We start from the raw sequence: 20,908 nt of genomic DNA on the forward strand, positions 1-20,908 counted from the left end.
TAATAATAATAATAATAATAATAATAATAATAATAATAATAATAATAATACAATTACAAATGATAATGACGATAACTTATCAAATATAATTACAAAAGAAAATAATATTGATGATGATAAAGTATTATCAGAAACAATGCCATCATTAAATGATAATAATGATTTTGATAACGATGATAATTCAATGCGTCGTAAATTACGTAGTAGTACACGAAAAAGTAATGATTTAATAAAAAACGATCAAAAATCATTATCGGAGAATAAAAAATGCGCGAAAATATTATCGACAACACTACAAAATGAAAATTTAAACAATCGTGTTAGTACACGAAATATGGAACGTATGAAAAATAAAAAAGAGTTTAATGATGATGATAATGCGAAAATCAAAATTGAAAATATCGATGAATTTAACGGAGAGGATAAAGAAAATAATGATGAGAACAAAGAGAATACGTTAAAACGAAAATGTGATGAAGAATTATTTTTACAAGGTGAACAAGGCGTAATTATTGATAATATGCAAAATAATAATGATTACGTAAAAAATTTGCCGGTTGTACCTGTGAAAAGAGGACGAAAACCTAAACCAAAATTGCCACCAAATGAAATTGTATTACTTTGTAGTGAGGAATATCGCTTTCAATGTGAAAAGTGTGCTAAAGTTACACGAAGTATTGATGATTTAATTGAACATCGACAATCAGATCATGGTAGTAATTTTGACTGTAAAGATTGCGGTCAGGTAATTGCTGTTATGTGTTTTTTTTTTTTAATTATGAAATTCTCTCTACGCTTATCGAAAATTGTATAAACTCTATACAGCTGAGTTAAATTATGTTGATCTCAGTTGCGGATTTAAGGGGTGACTAGCAGTTGCCCACTAAGAGCCGAAGAACCGAAGTGCATTTACGAACACTAAAAAAAGGGTCCCATATATAGATTTCTTCTTCATTTCCGGGTAGAGATACAGAAGATAATCTTTCATGTCTTTCATTTTTTTATGGTAGTCGATTAACTAGACCAAATTCTACGAATGAGATTTAATGCTACTGCTACTAGAGGATACCAAAGTTAAGTAATCGCACCTTCAACTTCTTCCACCCTTAACCATGTCTGGTTCACTTCCCTTAACTTCTTGGTACCTGTCATAGCCCTTAACCTTGAATTCCTTGATTTCGATCAAAACTTGTTTATAATTAAGATAATCAATTTTTTGTTTGTTTGATATATATTACTATTTTCTGCTTAGGTTGTTCATAGTGCAAAAGCATTAATGATACATTGCCGTGCCCACCAAAGTTTAAAGCCATTCGTTTGTGATCAATGTGGCCGTAGTTATTCACAAACATCACATCTTTGGCAACATATGAGATTCCATCAAGGTATTGTTATAGAAAGTGTAGGTAATGCTGGATCTCTCAGAAAACACACTCCATCAGAACCATAGTTTTTCTTGATGTGCTAGCCGCCTCACAATATCCATTAAAAATTTGCTCAACAAAAAAAGACGAATTTCGATAAAATATAAATGGCAGCATTCCTTAATTCTTTCTTTCTTGTATGTTAAAGAAAAAGGGAATTAAGTTATTTGATCGTTATTAGAGTAGGAGCCCATAACGGGCAGAATTATTCAAGATTTAAATGACTATTAATCCGGCATTGCTTACCATACTATTTACTCATCGGTAATTACAGATTAAGAAATCAATTTTTATTCAATTTAGGTATTAAACCATTTGCTTGTCCACATGAAGGATGTGAAGCCCGTTACACAATACGACCAGATCTAAAGGATCATATACGTAAAGTCCATACAAGAGAAAGACCTTTTCGATGTGCAGTGTGTGGTAAATGTTTTTTAACTGGTTCCGTTTATTATCAACATAGATTAATTCATAATAATGACCGTCGTTATGGATGCGATGTAAGTACTAATTTATTCAACAAAAAAGTATGGTATCTTTGTGTGCCATGTGTAAAATGGGCACTAATATTTAAAACCTTCTTTAAAAATTAGTGGGTTTCAAAAAAAATTCCAATAAGATCGGAACAAATTTGTCTGTTATCAAAAAAATCGAATTTTTTAACTTAATGACGTCATCAGAATCAAAAAAATTTAATTTTGTTATGTCTCATTCAATTTTTATCCAATTTTGATAAGCCAAATATATAACCCTACTAAATTTGGGTCATTCTTTTCAAGTTTGTGATCAAAATTAACCTAGCTCTAATAGGTTTCAAGAATTTGGAGTCCTGGTCCCCAAATTACGCACATAAATGATAGCTAGCGAAAAACCAACATCGCAGCTGAAAAAATGACCCAAAATTAGTGGGTTTCAAAAAAATTCCAATAAGAACAGATCAAATTTGTCTGTGTTATTAAAAAAATCGAGTTTTTTAACTCAATGACGTCATCAGAATCCAAAAAATTTAATTTTGCTCTATCACATCCAAATTTTATCCAATTTTGATAAACCAAGTATGTAATCCTACTAAATTTGGGCCATACTTTTTAAATTTGTAATCAAAATTAACCTAGCTCTAATAGATTTTAAAAATGTGGAGTCCTAGTCCCGGAATTAACACAAAAAATATTTTTCTTATTAACAGATGTGTGGTAAAAGATTTTTTCGTGCCGATGCTCTTAATAATCATCGACGTATACATACCGATGAAAGACCATTTCCGTGTCCTGTTTGTGGTCGTGAATTTCGTCAAAAAGGTGACAGAAATAAACATCATCGAACTCAACATCCAACAGAAATTTCACTATCGAATACAATTTCATTACATAATCAAACAATTTAATGTAATTGATATAAGTAATTTAATTTCTTTCATTACTAAGCTATTTTTATATTATTAAGCTATAGAAGAAGTTGTAAATTCAAATTTTGGATTATAGTTTTATATTATCATGTTTTTTATATATAAGCGGACAAATAGGTCGGCAAAAGAAATTAAATTAGTGACTGGGGCAGGTAAAAGTTGTTGAGATAGATTTTTGTTAATTTCTTTTCACCTGTTGACTGATTGGCAGGTACACTCGAGCCCTTCAGCAATTCATAAACCTAAATAGTAGTAAGTAAATTCCAAATTTTTACATTTCGCCCTATCAAATTTAGGAGGGAATAAAATTACGAAATCGTTCTTATGATTGGTCTAAAAAGTTGAAACAACATGATCTATGTTACCAAAGTCAAAAATTCTCTGAGGTCTTTGTTTACCATTTTAAAATGTATATAAAAAAGTATTTAAGAAAATTAAATTTACAATTTATGTAATTTTTAAATGCTTTTTATTTTAAGACCGTAGATAAACAATAATTTAGAAAAATTGATGGATTTTTGTTTTATACTTTTTTCAACACACTTTTCTACCCTGTGTATCGTAATAACGAAATGTATTTAAAAAAAACACAAACTGTGAATTGCCCCAGAAGCTTGTTTTATTTTCTGTGTTGGTCTTTGGTTAACTATCAATTTTGTAATTGTTAATTATAAGAAGATATTTTTTGATACCAATATGTTTTTTTTTAATGATATTGTATTATTATTGCTGTTATTATAAAAAAATATGTAATTGTTAATAAGAGTTATATGCAAATAAGTTATTATATTTTTTGCTCTCAATAAAGTATTATACAAATGATTCGATTCCAAAATAATAGATTTAGAGATTCCAGATCAAGGTTCTTAATTTCGCCCGTTTAGTCTTGGGGGGTCACCAAGATTGGTTTTGGATGGATATGGCTTAAGAGCGAATTCTTTGAACAATTTTCAGTCGTAAGTGCCTTATATACTTTTGTTCAAAATCCAATGGTTAAGGGTTATGTGCACAATTATGTTCCCAAAGTTAATAGTCAAGAGGAGTAAACTTTAGTACATTAATCTGGTAGGTCATTTATCAAGGTATACTAAGTTTAGTTCCAAGTTTTTTACGCTTAAAAAATTGATGTTACGAATAAAATTTTGGTATAGGTGTTCATAAAAGGTTAGAGATAAAGAGAATAAAGGTTAAAGAGACATTTTCGGCGTTTAAATCGGTTCGGGGTTACCGATTTAAAATTGTTTTTCTATAGTTAAATGATAATGCGCCTTGTGTACTAAATAATACTTACTTAATTAACTTAAAATATATTAAAGTATTTGGATTAAACAAAAAATCGTCTCAAGGCTAAATAATGATTCGGATATCTTCCTGTGAATAAAATTTTTCTGTAATTACTCATTACTTCAAGGTTTGTAATTGTATTTTAATGATGATGTTCATAGAAAATCATGTTAATCATATTTTAGGTGAGTGTAATATTTATGTGTCCTGTATTTTCAGCCTTATCAATGGATATGCCGTGTACAAATCGTGTATATAAGATACTCCGTAAAAATACAACAAAATGTACAATAATGTATCTCAATGTCACAAAAAATGCTCGTTTTAAAACATTCTAAGTGTTACTATTATAACATAACATATGATGAGTACGCTTAGAATGTTTTAACTGTGGCACTTTTTTTGACAGTGAGTGTACAATATGATTTTTCATGATAACTTAAAAGATTTTTTTTTTTTTTGTTATAAATAAATAAAAATCGTTATATATTTTAAATTTTGTTTTATTTTTTAAATTTTCTATCCTATTTTCCCTTTTAGAACAAAATTATTAATTAATTAATTATTTTGTAAAGGTAAGTATTAACTTTATTAGATTTTTATAAGTAATACGGTTGGTTGTGTGGGTATAGCACTTGCCTCTGAAACCAAGATACGCTGGTTCGTACCCTGGTGTAACATTTTTTACTTTTAAATTAAATTTGAAAAATTTTTCCTGATGTTAAAAATTGTCCACTCCTTTTATAGTTTAAATTATCTATATAACCCACCCTCTTGCTATAAATAACGTCAGTTATACATATGTCATAAATCACTCTTCTGTAAGGGGGTGGGAATTAAAATAACATAAAATATACCACGCTCTCTTACTTATTTGTAGCTTTTTCTTAATATACATTGAATAAAAAGAAAAATGTGGAAATCAATATTATGGGGGGCTAACTTAATAACAAATAATTGTTTAGTAAATAATAAATAAACAACGATGGAACAAATAATTTTAATGCTCAAACAATGAATAACAAACAACAAGCAATAGACTAAAAGATATAATAATTAATTAATCCGAAAAAAGATTTGGTCTCCCACATAATTTTTTTCGGATTAATTAAATATAAACCTTTTGTAATCCATTGTTCGTCGTTATTCTTCATTGTTTGATTATTTGTCATTAAATTAGCCCCCCATACTATTGATTTCCACTTTATACTTCCTTAATCAAGGCATTTTAAGGAATTATTGATCGTATTGAATTATTATAGCCTGTGTAAAAAGTATATTACATTATTGATAATTTTGTTATGTCAAAGGTGGTGTAGTGGCTAGCCCATTCGCCTCCGCTAACAGAATATTTCGGTTCGTGTCTAGCAATGTCCCTATTAATTTTTAATTAAATAAGTTATAATGCCGGATAATGTCATTTTTTTAGATAATTGTTATGAGAATCAAAAGCGACAAATAAGTAAGAGAGCGTGGTATATTTTATGTTATTTTAATTCCCACCCCCTGACAAAGAGTGATTTACGACATAGGTAGTAAAGTAAACATAATTAATTTTATTTTTTTTGTGAAATGACATGTTCTCCTATTACAAAATCTTACAAAATTTCATTTATCAAGAATAAATTTTTTAGCATTTAGCAAAAGCAAGCAAATAAGTATTTTTTTAATATTTTGTAATAGGCGAATATGTTATTAAAAAAAATGGAATAAAATGTAAAACATGTTCTTCTGTTACAAAATTTCAAATTTTGGTCTTAACGAGCGATTTTTTAATTTATAAATACTAATTTTAATATTTTGTAATAGGAGAATATGAGTGAGATAAACTATATGACATGTTCTCCTATTAAAAAGTTTCAAATTTTGGCATACCAAGAAATTTTTGTACATATTTTTAATATTTTGTAACAGGAGAACATGATTTTAAAGAGTGAAATATATTTATGATTATTTTAATTCCCACCCCCTGACAGAATAGTGATTTATGACATATGTATAACTGACGTTATTTATAGCAAGAGGGCGGGTTATATGGATAATTTAAACTATAAAAAGAGTGGGAAATTTTTAACACCAGGAAAAATTCATTTAATTTAAAAGTAAAAATATCAACTAGTCCAGGATACGAACCCGCGTATCTTGGTTTCAGAGGCAAGTGCTATACCCACACAACCAACCGTATTACTAATAAAAATCTAATAAAGTTAATACTTAGCTTTACAAAATAATTAATTAATTAATAATTTTGTTCTAAAAGGGAAAATAGGATAGAAAATTTAAAAAATAAAACAAAATTTAAAATATATATAACGAATTTTATTTATTTATTACAAAAAAAAATGTTTATTTTGTTATAAATATATGTACATATTGTACATTTTCATAAAACAAATTAACAGATTTTTCTTTTCTTATTAAGAAGATTCGAACGAATCTTATGTAAAAAAAATAATTTTTAACTTTGAGCTTCGTATTTCAGTGTACCTACATATAAATAAATACGTAATTCATAAATCCTAAAATTTGAAAAAGATTCACCATTTACTTACTTAGATATAAATTTTCTTTCTGCCATAAGAGCCTGTGTATAAGGAGAAAAAAGAACTTCATTTGAAAATTTATATCTAAGGAACTAAACGGTGAATCGTTTTCAAATTTTAGGATTATATGAATTTACGTATTTATTAATATGTACTACTAAATTTCGAAGTTCAAAGTTGAAAATTATTTGTTATTCTCCTATTAAAAAATTTGTTAAGATTTAAATATGAAATTTTTTAACAGGAGAACATGTTATATATTTTATCCCACTTTTTTATAACATATTCGCCTATTACAAAATATTAAAAAAATACTTATTATTGCTTAGCTCCGCGATCTTAGCACCTCATGTGCGGAATTTCGATTGACCAATTATACCATCTGAAAGGTCAGAAATTGGTCATAAAAGGTCAGTTGGTCTCATTAATTGGTCAGCATCAGAAAATTTTTTATTAAAGATTAAAGTTTTTCAAGGTCAATTAATAAGTTTAGCACCTCATTCGCAGAAAAAATAAAAAACTCCACCTATGCGCGATCGGGAAGCATTCGCTGATAATGACCAATTATTTATATTAGCTGACCAATTGGTCAGCTAATATTGGTCAGCAAAAAAATTTTTTTAAGATGAAATTAATTATATGGAATTATGTGCAAGTAATTCGTAAATAGTTTTTATGTATTTTGATTTCATTTAAATAAAGTTGAAAACTCAAACCCTGTTTTTATTTTATTTTTCCCCATCTCTCTGTAGCTATACAATATTATTTCAGTTAAAAATAGGTAAGTATTTCGAACTTCACGATAGGTAAGTATTTCAAACTTCGTTTGCCATTTTTTTTTTTGTAATAATACTACTCAAAATTTTCCGAAAATGAGTTTTACTTTTTGTTATAATTTAAGAAAGTCGAAAATATGAATATAATTATTTATTAATACGAATAACAGAGCCCTAATGGTATAATGGTTAGCGTATCTGACTTCGAATAAATAGTCTCTTGGTTCGAAACTAGGTGAGGACATATATTAAAAAAGTTCATTAAATCTTTTAAGCAAAATCTGATTTTTATTTTCATTTTTTTTCAAATTTCCACCACAGCATGTTTGCCTAGTAAATGATGAAAAAATTAGTTTTTTTTCGTTCAAAAACTTCAATTTTTTTCACATTTCTACTAGGAGAACATCAAGGGCGGACGGAATAAGTAGTACCTGATAGCAAGGTAATTGTTGTCACCTCGTAAGTCAGAAAGTTAGTGGTCTGCACACCCGTGTTTGGTGAGTGTGACCTCTAGTGGGCAGACCAATAACTTTCTGCCAAAATAAAATTTTAGACTTTCGGGGTGAAAACACTTACTCACCTTTCTCCTTATCAGGAACTACTAATTCCCACTTATGTTCTCCTAGTACAAATGTTGAAAAAATTGAAAATTTTTTCGAAATTATATTATTTTTTGAATATAAAATTAAACTGACCAATTATTTATATTAGCTGACCAATTATCAGCGAATGCTTCCCGATCGCGCATAGGTGGAGTTTTTTCAATCTTTAATAAAAAATTTTCTGATGCTGACCAATTAATGAGACCAACTGACCTTTTATGACCAATTTCTGACCTTTCAGATGGTATAATTGGTCAATCGAAATTCCGCACATGAGGTGCTAAGATCGCGGAGCTTTATTGCTTGCTTTTTTGTTGTATATGCTAAAATGTACATGTTTAATGAAATTTTATAAGATTTTGTAATAGGAGAAGTACTCCACCTTTGACATATTATATGTATCAATAATCTCACCTTTTTTCAATAAACTTGTTTTCTTAAACTTAGTATTTAATTTTCTTCTAGTAATCTTTTTTTGATTCAACTTACCCGTTATGTATTTCTTTTTACTCACCTTTTTTTTAATAAACTTACCTATAAATGAATAATTGTATTAATATTTTGTTAAAAATGTAGATTCTGTTTGATATTCCTGAAATCGATGTAAAGGATAAAATATAAAGATACTATAATAGTGAATAATAATAATTAAACCAGAAAAATTGATAAAAACGATATTTTATTATATATATTTGTACATATTTCATAATTTCATAAATTAATTATAATCTAACACTAAAAAAATTTTCTGGGGGGGGGGGGGGAAATTACGTTAGCTGCAGCGTATGGGGAAAACTCGCAACACGAATTTAGATATAAAAAATTCATAAGATATAAAAAATCCCAAGAACTTTCACTAAAATTTATTTGGGTCAAGTATGAGAGTGACGTATTATTTGACCCATTACAATGATGATTTAAAATAAAATTCAAAGTAAAAAAAATTACTTCACTTTCTGAATCACCAATTCACGACGTGAATTTCAACGTAGTGATGTGATAATATATTATATGTAATGGAATTTGAGGTTGCATTTTAAATAATAATTTTCTTATAGAAAAACAATACAAACACGATAAAACTGTAGGGGAAAAGAGCGTTTTTAAGCTGTTTTAGAACTGTACAAATTGCCAGTGTTTTGTGCAGTTTGTATCATAAAATTATTTTGAGTATTTATAGTACAATCATCCTAGATTTTTAAATCGCAATTTTGGGGGGAAGTCCGACTTATTGGTTACGGTTAGAGTGGCCAAAGGAAAGATTAAATTTGAATAGGCGGGATGCTACCCCGCTTAAAATTTCTTAAATATACAGAATGCCCGACTACATACGCTTGAACCAAGTTTTAAGTAAAAAAATTTGACCTTAAAACAATCAAAAATTTCTTCTAAAAGTTTGCTCATAAACACTTAATAAATTAATTAACTATAGCTATTATACAAGAATTACTACCATGTAATAAATTTTTTTAATGAGTCATAATTAATTTTTTTTACTGCAAACAAGTCGATATTTTTGAGGTTCCAAAATTATCTTGTATAATTAATAGAAGAATAGCATTAATAATATTAAGTGTTTAATGAATATTTTATTAAACTAAGTGTTCTCTTATTATAGAGAGAATTGACTTTGAAAAACAATTCAAAATTCAAAACATGTATTTTTCTAAAGAAAAGTATTTTTGGCATGGTAACAAAAAATATGCATCTGTAATTTAAATACCATATGTGGCTTACTTTTTACTTCTAAGAAAAAAGATGTTTACCTTCAAGACAAATTTTTTATTTTACTGGCAATAAATTAATTACACATAAAAACGATGTTTATACGTAAATATAATGTACATTGTACCGAATGGTGATTTATGGTAAAATTAAGGATTCCGTAATGGTTTAGTTCTTTTCATATTCTATTGCAAAGGCGTTGCCAACCAATGATTCGGGAGGCTAGGATGATGGAAAGAATTTATAGTTGTAAAATATAAAATTTAAAACTTTTTTAAATCAAAAATTTTAAAACGAAAAGTTATGCGGAATCTTGCAATCTTACGTTTTTCGAAACTTCTGCAGTCACTTTCCTTCAAAGTGCCGGACTGCAGACACGCCGTTTAAATAACTTTTATATCGACATAACTCTTTGTTGAAGATCAAAGAGATGGAAAGAATTTATAGCTGCAAAATATAAAATTTGTGGAATCTTGCAAACTTAGGTACAATTTTCTATCTTTCTGTAGTCGGATACTTTCTTTCAAAGTGCCGGACTACAGGCACGTCGCTTAACTCTTTGTTGATGATGGTCAAACCAAAGTCTACAGTGTCTGAGAGTAAATTAATGAGTAGTTTAATTTACACGGACTAGTTTTGGAGAAATCTATGAAAACATATCATTCATCTACCATTTTACCAAAAAACTCGTACATCCTTAGGTAAATAGTAAAAAAATGCTGCCATTTAATAAAAATCAATTAATCAATTGAAGTGTTTTATGAGCAAAAATAATATGTTTTTAAAATACTTCATAGTTATTAATTAATTACTTAGGAATAATTATTATAAAAGTACTTAAAAGATATTTTCAAGAACTTTTCTTCGTTTTTCGGGCTTCTTCACGAGCCCTCACGTAAAAAATAATGTTCCCGATAAAATATTTCACACTCAATCGACCTATGGTACCCATTTATGAACTCGACCCCATTTCTTACGTTTTGAGCACGTTATAAAAATTTCAACTTGATATCTCTTTTCGTTTTTGAGTTATCGTGTCGACAGACAGACAAAGGGACAACATCTATACCAAAATTTTGTTCGTAGCATCAATATTTCTAAGCGTTACAAACTTGGGATTTAACTTTAGAAAACTGAATATATATTACATATTGTATAAAAAGCTTGGCAAGAAATTATTTACTTTCAGAACCATTTCAACTATAAACATAGGTAAATACTCGCGCTTAACAAGCATTTATTGTTTTCCGGGATAAACAGTTTTTTGAACGCAGTTGCGGTTTTAATTTACTCCCACATAATACTATACTTATAAAATAGGACGGATATTTGCGGTTTACCCCTTAATATTGTTGTTACATATTTGGATAACACTTATTACCCATAATTGCATCGTCATTATAAGTACGCTAAAAGAAATATACTTATTTATATATATAAACAATTCCAACTGATTGAATCAATATTTACTAAACTGTTGATGAAAGTGTTAGCTGTGTAAAAATGTCTGAAATATTAGAAGTTGAATTAATATACTTGTATCCGCAAGAGAATGCAAAACTTCATCATACTGAAAATTACGAATTACTTTATGATGAACCAGCCTGTCCGGTTTTACGTCGGGGTAATCCCTTTACGGCCGTTATTCGATTTGCAAACAGACCGTTTAACGAAGATACTGATGTAATAAAGTTAGTTTTTACTTATGGTAAGTTTGATTATATTTATTTAATTCAGCTTTATATTTACTTTGTTTAAAAAACAACAAAATTAAACATTCCTATCAATGATATTGTTTAAAAAAATTTCACGGTTTTTCATCCGAAGTTAGGAGGAATTCTTGAACCGTTTCCCTTAATATCTGTTCAAAACGGGCTACATTTCTAAACGATCATTAACATTCCTATTTTTATATATACAATAAAAAAGTTTTCCATATGTAGCCAACTCAGCTAGACACCCTGTATAATACAAAATATTTTAGGGCCCAACGCTCATGTTACCAAAGGGACAAAAAATATTCTACGATTAACAAAAAAAACTATTAAAACTCATAAAAATTTATGGTCAGCGAAAATTATACATCAACAGGATACGACGTTAACTTTACAGGTTTGAAATTTACTTACTTATTTATATAGAATTTACTTATATAACGGTTTAATAACGACACTTCTAGATCACGACATCTGTTAATTGTCCAGTCGGAAATTGGAATTTATATGTCGAATCTGGCTTAGTTAATTCAACGATTCAATCCCAAAATTTTGAATTTGATGCTGATATTTATATTTTGTTTAATCCATGGAATAAAGGTAATTTTTTTGTTGTTGCAATTCTAAAGATAAGTTTTACAATAGTTCAATCAATGGAACTGCTTTAATTATAGCATCCTAGATCACCCTGCATATTTAATTAAACAATTTGTTTTTTTAGATGATGTTGTATATATGCCAGATGAGCGCCTATTAGATGAGTATATATTAACAGATGTGGGAAAAATTTGGGTTGGACCAATGGGTTCAAGTCGAGGAAGAGAATGGGTTTTCGGTCAATTTGATAAAAATCTATTATTGGGTACAATGTTAATGTTGGAAAGATCAAATACAACATGGTCTACGTAAGTAAATGTACCAGACCGTCAGAGAAAATGAGAATTTTCAAAAAATAACGGCTTACTATTTGTAAACAAATGTTAAAATCTATGATTTAGCTCCACGCCAATTCATTATATGGGTGTCTTAAATATGGTATGGATATGTAAACTTAAAACACGATGTATACCTATCTTAATGCCTTATTCCATTATATCGCACGCTTATTTTAAATTTAAGTTTTTTCCCTGAACATTTTTTCCCGAAATTTTCAAAGTTTGCTAGAACATTCTTATGCCAGGCAAAATTCGGTTCTCAATTATCATTCGACATTCTGTATAGTTTTGAATAAATTAAATTTAAATTTTTAAATCGTTTTAAACGGTAATATATAATATACAATATTGCAATTTTTAAGGCCATTATGGAAAGTTATTTTCATTTTCTATGCCAGTCATTGTATTTCCATACTACAAATAAATAACTATTATTAAATATTAAAACATTCGTTCTGATTCTAAAGACGTGGCGATCCAGTTAAACTAACCAGGACTATATCAAAAATGGTAAACTCAAATGATGATAATGGAATATTAGTCGGCAGATGGGATGGGGACTACGAAGATGGCACCGCTCCAGCTGCTTGGACTGGTTCAATAGCTATAATGGAAGAATTTTTAGAAAATGAAGAACCTGTTAAATATGGACAATGTTGGGTATTTGCAGGCGTCGTTACTTCTAGTAAGTTAGACATGTTAGTTATGATTTACACCCATGCTGCGGATAAAGTCGCAATTGTGGCAAATACTTTCCCGTCGCAACAACTCGCTTCTAATGACTCTCTTAACTTTCAATCTCAGATGGGTCAAGTTTAAAATGTGCCCTAACTAATTTCTGAAATAATTTACTTTCGCAATCTTTATATTGTTTATGATTAGGAAAGTTTTATAATTTGAATAATTTTTTAGTTTGCAGAGCTTTAGGAATACCATCTCGCGTAGTATCAAATTTAGTTTCTGCCCACGACGCAAATTCAACTTTAACTATTGATCGGTATTACGATAAAAATAACGAAGCCTTATCAAGTGATCCTTTAAATGAAGAAGGAAAAGATTCAATATGGAATTATCATGTCTGGAATGATGTTTGGATGGCTAGATGTGATTTACCAATCGGTACAATTAAATAATATCATCTACTGAATTGTTCATCCAAATTGTAAAATTGCTTATGTTTAGGATATGGAGGATGGCAAGCAATTGATGCCACACCACAAGAAACAAGTGATGGAGTTTTTCAGTGTGGACCTGCTTCACTAGAAGCAATAAAACAAGGTTATTTGGGTTATAATTACGATGTTGGATTTATGTTAGCATCAGTGAACGCTGACCTTATTAATTGGAAGGAAGATCCAAAATGTGAAATAGGTTTCACAAAAATATACTGCAATAAATACCAGTAAGTTCCTTGAAAAGACGCGACACAAAAACTGACTTATTTGAAATGTCATACAGCAGTAACATTTATAAAAGTGATCATACATCAGTTATTCCTCCATTATCAATAAACAGATCAATTTTTTAAATACCGATTCACTCTCTCAATCATAACGACCGGAATATCCTCTGTGGCTTGCCGTATATTAGTTGATCAAAAGGCCCTGAATAATCAGTATATACAAAGGATTTTAGATAGCTCCATAAGAAAAATCTCTTAGGCTAAATCGAGCAAAATCGACGACCAATGAAAATAGCTTCTTAGGAATATAAGGCATTCATCAAAATAATCTCTCAAAATCTGTCATCACTCTTCGAACCTTCCTTCTGCCACTGGCATGCTAATAATTAAGTAGTCCTTGAATATATATATAAAATATTTACGTGTTTTAGTATTGGTCGAATGATCTTGACCAAACAACCATGGATATTTGATCCCAATGGAGACAAAGATCGTGAAGATATTACAAATCAGTACAAACCCAAGGAAGGAACTGAGGCGGAAAGACTTTCGTTAATGAATGCAGTAAGAAGTTCTCAGTTGGCAAAGAAGTAAGTTGAATTACTTAGAAGTTTTGAACCTATCTCGAATTATACTATTTAGAAAGGGAAATATTTCTCCTTACTAAATAGTCTACAGTACAGAGGGGGGGGGTATGGTTTCAAGAATGTCACTCTTACGAAACTTTGTGAGTGGCTTCATTTCAGTAAATGTAATCCTACAATGTTTACATTTACGGAAACCCTCTGTACTGTAAACTAAATAGATTATATCAGATATTATTTAAAATATGAAATTTTAGATTTTATGATCTACCCAGTACTGAAATGGAAGATATGGAATTTGATTTAGTAGAATTGGATCGTATTAATATTGGGGACAGCTTTCAAGTAACCATAAAAATTAAAAATAAATCAAATGAGCAACGCACAGTGCAGACTTCATTATCAGCTGCTAGTATTTTTTACACAGGAGCTAAAGCTAATTTGGTTAAAAAATATTCAAAAGAAATTGTACTTAAACCACATACAAGTATGAAAAACATGTTAACTATTTAAGGGCCAATTTACTGAAAAATCGGAATCTTGAAACTTGCAATATTTTCGATACGTAAATTATCAAGTAAATTTTTATAATCATAGAAAATGTAAAAGATTGACGCTATTTCGAAAAATGTGCCGTAATATTTCTGGTAATTTTTTAAGATCTATAAAGTGTAATCGTTAAATATTTAGATCTGATAAACATACTATTTTTCTTATTGATTGATTGTTAAGTACGATGTATCGGTTAAACAAACCCATATCTATTCATGTGAACAAATGTCCGAAAACTATCGTTACTGATTGTCAAAAAAATAAACTAAGAAAAAATACACTATTTATTTGTAGACGCATCCGAAAACATTTCCGGATGAATGTGTTTACCAAATTTCAAAATAATTTCAAGTTTGATATCGAAAATTATTCCTAATACTTGACCCACCCTATTTTCTTGCAACCAAGCATTTTTGTACTTTCTTAAAGAAACACTCTGTAGATTCTAATCGTTTCCATTATATACAAGAATTCATGTTGGAAGACTCGAATTTTTTAAAGCCTTTTATTCAATAAAATTTATTCAATTAAAAAAGTTATTATCTTTGTTTAGCTGAAAAATTAAGTTTAAATATCACCGCTGATGAGTACACTGATAAATTGGTAGAATATTGTATTATGAAACTGTATGCAATTGCCACTGTAAAGGATACAAATCAGACTTGGGCTGATGAAGATGATTTTCAAGTGTTGAAGCCTAATATTGATATTAAGGTAAAAGTTACAAAGATATACTAGAAGTAAAAAAGGGGAGACCAAAATTGGGAAAAAAGCCCTTTCCAGACTTCTACCTGTCCCTAATGAGCCCGCCAGTAAAGTCTGCACCTAATTTGATCTTATTTATCATCTTGAATTATTTTTTCCTAAAGAAATAAAATCTATTGCATTCCTGAGATTTGTAAAACACATTCAGTATGTGTTGTTTCTTTTTTTATTCTCCAGTAAATAGACTTCTCCAGGGCAGAAAACCTCTACTTCAATATACAGACTTTAAAATAATTATTTTAATAATAGGTCTGTAAATATACAGCTTTTCGATAGCATTAATTGTAATCCCATGTTTTTTTTTAGATATTGGACGAGGAAATTACAGTTGGTAAAAAGAGTGAAGTAGAATTATCATTTACCAATCCCTTAAAGAAAACGCTCACAAATTGCAAATTCCACATAGCTGGGTCAGGTTTGATAAAAAATCAAAGAATACCATTTAGAAATATTCGTGCAAAGGAACATGTGAAAGCAAAAACCTTTTTTATACCGAAATCATCAGGAGATCATAAATTAATTGCTACATTCATTTCCAAAGAATTAGTTGACATGACGGGTGCAGCCAAAATTGAAGTATTGGACAGCGAAGAATAATTTCAATGAATATTCAAAATCTGCCGGTTAGTTTCTAGAATAGTTGTAAGTTTCTTCAATAACTAATAATTTTTTGTGTGCTTAATTACCTTGTAAGATAACTATTGCTGTTAATAAAAATGTATATTTTTAACGGATCTTTTCGTTTTAAAGACCTTTGTTTCCAAAATTACGATGTTTAACCTTTTATTGAAAAAAATTACACCGTGGGACAGAAAGGGTACCTTATTAAAAGATTAATAAATACTTGAAACTTCGTGAGTGGCTCCTTTTTGACGAATCTACTAAACTTCTCTCTAAGACTTTCTTCGAAAGTGCTGCGTTTTCAAATAAGCATCATAACGGCATATTTAAGGTATCGGTCTGAAAAAATGCAGCATGGAATTTGTCCGACACTATGACCACTTGATACCCCACCTAAAAATAGGATTAAGGAAATAAAACAACCATAAATACATGATATAATTTTCCAATATAAAATGTCAACAATTAATAATATCGCAAACAATCGTGTACATTTTATACTGAAAATGTATCTTTATTGCAGCTATATATAAAGTGAGGGCGACAAGTATCATTGTTTTGTTTTGTTTTGTTTTTCTTTTTTTTTTCTTTTTTATTAACAGAAAGCATTTGAGCTTAAAACAAGTACCAAAGACAAAATAATAAGAGATCTTTGATCTCCACAATATTTTGTTTTCTGTACATAAATTTTTTTATCTGACAATTTCTTGAACTGATTTGTTTGTTATTGGTATTTATTTATTAACCAAATTATAATAATTAATGGTTTCTGTCATATGTTTCTTTTTTATATTAAATATAATGAGAATGAGAAAGAGATGCTATATGGGAGTTTTTACACATCTGACCATGAATACATAATATGTCACATGACATATTGGTGTTTTGTTATATATAATCCAATCTGTATATTCCAAACACACAGTGATCGCTGAATCCTTCCTTATAGTCGTAGAGGCTTCATCAAGAATCTAAATTGAAGCTTTAATTATAACGGTGGAAAAAATAAAATTTTAAAAAGGGATTATATCACTTTTGTAAAAATGTAACTTACGAGACCATACAATTTTGCTTTTATCAAGTTTTTCAATATTTAAATGATCGACAGAGCTTTAAAATCTTCTGTGTAAACAGACTACGGAGTTACGGAGATATACAGACTGGAATATTACGAATACAATCAAAATAATATTTAAAACACTTCAATATACTTAAATTATTAATAAATATAATAATAACTATATAAAAATCTTAATATTATTTAGTAAATATGCCATATTTTCAAATGATTTCATTTCAATAAATAATATTGAAATGTTTTATATATTCATTTTAATGTTTTCATTTCTTTTTTTAAACCATGAATAAATAAAGTCTTTAAAAAATCAGTAATTATACGTTAAAAAGTTCTACGTTCAAGTTCAAGTCAAAGGTTTTTTGATTATTCTAAACATATCTGAAGCATAGTGAGTTTTTAACTAACCAATTCTTTCTGATTATTCATTTTTTTGGGAAATATGTATTATGATTTTTGGAACTTGATCATCTACAGATATTCTCTAATTGGATTTGGCAGTCGTTATGCCGTTCCTCCTGAAAAAAAAAGCGTTTAGGACAAAAAGTACACAGAAGTGTTTCTCTACCACTTACGAGTTTTTTTTTTCTTAATTTGTAATTAATCTTTTTTAATGAGCGATATTTTTCAATTGTTATTTTTTTACTTTAAAAATGACTGATCTAGACCAGCTTTATGTAATAATAAGTTGACTTAAAGTTCGCCTTGGTAGTGCTGAAAGAAAATTAGTTGATTTTTTCTCCTTTTTATTGAAACATTAATTAACGCAGATTAGTAATACAATTAGTAACCAAATCCTAATAGCCGCAGAATTTGTTCTTTCTTGATTTCATGATGAAATTACACTCTCTCAGCTGACTTGTATGACGCTGACGAAGATTTTACTGCTATATAATAAAATTTAGTGATTTATTCGTAGCAATCTATCATATTTTCCCCCACCATCCAAATCTTCGAATTACTTCAATATGTTAAAATCCACCACGCTCAAGATATGTCTAGAATGATCAAATAAAACATTTGGACTCAAAATAAAACTCGCACGAAACTTTTTTTGCGTCTAAACCCTTATTGGTATAATTTATTTGATTTTAAAAAAAATGTATGCCATAGTTGATTTTTGTATGTGATATAATTATTGTCCAACTAAAATAATCAAACGACATCACTTTTTTTTTTGTTGTTTTAAATATTTGCGAACACATTTTGTTTTAAACTTGCACCATTTTCACTGAACTAATATAATTATTATATAATATTATAATACACTCGCGGTGAATTAAATGTTTATATATAAACGATTTGTTTTAAAAAAATGTTTTTTTTTTTTTTGTAAATTTTTTGTTTTTAATTTTTTTTTTTTAATTTTTAGCAAATTGTCGCACTTTTTAGGACATTTAAAATTAAAAAAAAGTGCATATTAAATTGAGTAATAAAATTTTTTTAGAGTGTGAAATTAACTCACTTTATTTTTTTGTCTGGACAAATCATTTTAAAAAAGGTTATAGCGGTCACAGTATTATTTATAGCACTCAAAATTTTTTTTTGTTTAATGATACAAAGAAATGTTTTGTGTTAAGATTGATTTTTTTCGTTTTTTTTTAGCATCAATAAGAAAAGCGTCAAAAATAGTTATAGTCCTATTGACGAAGTTTTGTGATATAAGTAAACATCCATTTTTTTTAAATATTGGAAAATATTACACATTATTAAAAGATTTTAGTTGATTTTTTTACCCCATTTTTTAAAAATTATTTGACATTCTTTTGTTTTACTATAAATATTAATCTACGATCAATTAACACTACTAAAATAATTTCTATTATTTTATAATAATACGAGTTGATTCTTTTTATGTAACAATCGTTCTTTAGATGCACATTTTTTTGGATACAATATTTAAGATACACAACAATCTTGAATTCCTAAATTTCAAATAAATGAAAATTTACCCTCATATTGAATTATACCTTCACTTTTTCACTTAATTCTTACTTTTCTTGATTTTTTAAGAGGAACACCTATGTAGATCGTTTATTGTCTTAGAGACTTCTTTACAATACGTTCTTTGATTAATTTGAAAACCTCACGACATCTAGCCAACGAATTTTCTTTAAAACTATATGTAATAATAGTTGTAATTTCCATCTGTAATTCTCATGGTTCAAAATTCCCTTTATCTGGACAATCGATCAATCGAACAAAATTCATAAAAGCTTAAAAAAATTATTTTCTGTTTAAAAACTAGAACGTCATACTTAATGAACAACTGCTTCAGGGAAACTTCGATTTTTCATAAAAAAACGTAATAAAAATTAAAGTTTTTATTGTTTTATCTTCAAATTAGTCCTTTCAAATATATCCGTAACGTAACGGCGACTTTCATTCATTAACCAATACCATGAAAAATTTCGAATATTCATACTACACGTACAGCGTTTTTATCGGTGAAATGAAACATCCATGTTTTCATTAATTTAAAAAATATATGCTAAAGGAAAATATGATTACTTACAATTATTTTCAATTTTTCCAGAATTTCTTAACATCTTCAGTTAATCTACGCTTTTCGAATCGTATCGAATACAATAAATGCAACAGTCAATTAATGCATTCTCACACTTAGTCTATGACACAAAGCGTTACAAACACACTGGTTTACAAAGGTGTTACCCCTTAAAATCACTATAATCTGCTTACACTGTACTAAGTATCGTCGCCCAAAAGTACATTAATTACTAATTTTTTCCTCTGATTCATTAAATACAATATTCATTAAAACATTCAAATTCGATATATCTAATTTCATTCAACTCAATCCTACATATCTTTGAATTGTTTCCAAATCATGTATGATGCGTGTTTTAATTTGATGATAAAACCACCATATTGTTTTCTGTATGATTATTCTAGTAAGTTTTGTAAATAAGTCAAAATTATGGTATTTATTTATTAAATAAAAAATAAATCGTAACAAATAAAAACAAAAAACAAAAAATACGAGACACAAAAATACATTTTTGTTTAGTTTAGTAATGTTTTAATGAAACAAAAGTAAATTCTTTGTTGTGTCTGGTCACACTCATCAAATCTAAAGAGACGATTGAAAATATATTGAAATAATCTTCTTTTTTTTTCGTATAATATAAATATGAGAAATGTTTTTTTTTTTTTTTTTAATTATGTAATTATTGTTGTGCTTTAGTAAATCCAACACTTCACGAAGACAACGCACGTATTTAACACACACACAACAACAACTTGAAGATTGATGATGTCGATACGAAACAATCGACTCCAAAGTCCAAATTTTTTTAAAAAATCCAATATGTCTCAGGCAGCAGCAATAAATTTGTATTTTGAAATATAACATCATGTTTAGAAGAAATTCCACCAAATAATATATATATATAGGTTTATATATATGTATATATATAAAGCATTTTATCTTACAAAATAAATCGTATTTCACAATTTTACATCATATACTATTTTTT

General features: G+C 28.3%; 2 protein-coding genes across 3 annotated transcripts; both read left to right on the forward strand.

Moving 5' to 3' along the window:
• Nucleotides 1–70: 70 nt before the first annotated feature.
• Nucleotides 71–3,214, forward strand: LOC123293137 (zinc finger protein 879). Its single transcript, XM_044873853.1, has 4 exons — nucleotides 71–745; nucleotides 1,253–1,385; nucleotides 1,728–1,927; nucleotides 2,614–3,214. The coding sequence occupies exons 1-4, from the start codon at nucleotides 137–139 to the stop codon at nucleotides 2,809–2,811; spliced, it is 1,140 nt and encodes a 379-aa protein (XP_044729788.1). The 5' UTR covers nucleotides 71–136; the 3' UTR covers nucleotides 2,812–3,214.
• Nucleotides 3,215–11,141: 7,927 nt separating this feature from the next.
• LOC123293209 (hemocyte protein-glutamine gamma-glutamyltransferase-like) lies at nucleotides 11,142–20,754 on the forward strand. Of its 2 annotated transcripts, XM_044873948.1 has the most exons (12): nucleotides 11,142–11,470; nucleotides 11,747–11,874; nucleotides 11,942–12,077; nucleotides 12,199–12,382; nucleotides 12,880–13,097; nucleotides 13,325–13,531; nucleotides 13,595–13,814; nucleotides 14,246–14,404; nucleotides 14,656–14,885; nucleotides 15,504–15,664; nucleotides 16,022–16,338; nucleotides 20,617–20,754. In XM_044873948.1, exons 1-11 carry the CDS (start codon nucleotides 11,266–11,268, stop codon nucleotides 16,310–16,312), a joined length of 2,139 nt encoding a protein of 712 aa, XP_044729883.1. In that variant the 5' UTR covers nucleotides 11,142–11,265; the 3' UTR covers nucleotides 16,313–16,338; nucleotides 20,617–20,754. The 2 variants fall into 2 exon arrangements, with proteins under 2 accessions (XP_044729883.1, XP_044729882.1); XM_044873947.1 differs by lacking the exon at nucleotides 20,617–20,754 and having other exon boundaries at nucleotides 16,022–16,445.
• The last annotated feature ends 154 nt before the right edge of the window (nucleotides 20,755–20,908 follow it).

This window comes from Chrysoperla carnea, chromosome 2, assembly GCF_905475395.1.
Source record: "Chrysoperla carnea chromosome 2, inChrCarn1.1, whole genome shotgun sequence".
Lineage (NCBI taxonomy): Eukaryota > Metazoa > Arthropoda > Insecta > Neuroptera > Chrysopidae > Chrysoperla > Chrysoperla carnea.

Coding starts and splice junctions, on each gene's coding strand:
- LOC123293137 (XM_044873853.1), top strand. CDS start 137: ATGCCATCATTAAATGATAATAATGATTTTGATAACGATGATAATTCA. Junction 1,386..1,727: donor ACATATGAGATTCCATCAAG/GTATTGTTATAG, acceptor TATTCAATTTAG/GTATTAAACCATTTGCTTGT. Junction 1,928..2,613: donor ACCGTCGTTATGGATGCGAT/GTAAGTACTAAT, acceptor TCTTATTAACAG/ATGTGTGGTAAAAGATTTTT.
- LOC123293209 (XM_044873948.1), top strand. CDS start 11,266: ATGTCTGAAATATTAGAAGTTGAATTAATATACTTGTATCCGCAAGAG. Junction 11,875..11,941: donor ATACGACGTTAACTTTACAG/GTTTGAAATTTA, acceptor CGACACTTCTAG/ATCACGACATCTGTTAATTG. Junction 12,078..12,198: donor GTTTAATCCATGGAATAAAG/GTAATTTTTTTG, acceptor TTGTTTTTTTAG/ATGATGTTGTATATATGCCA.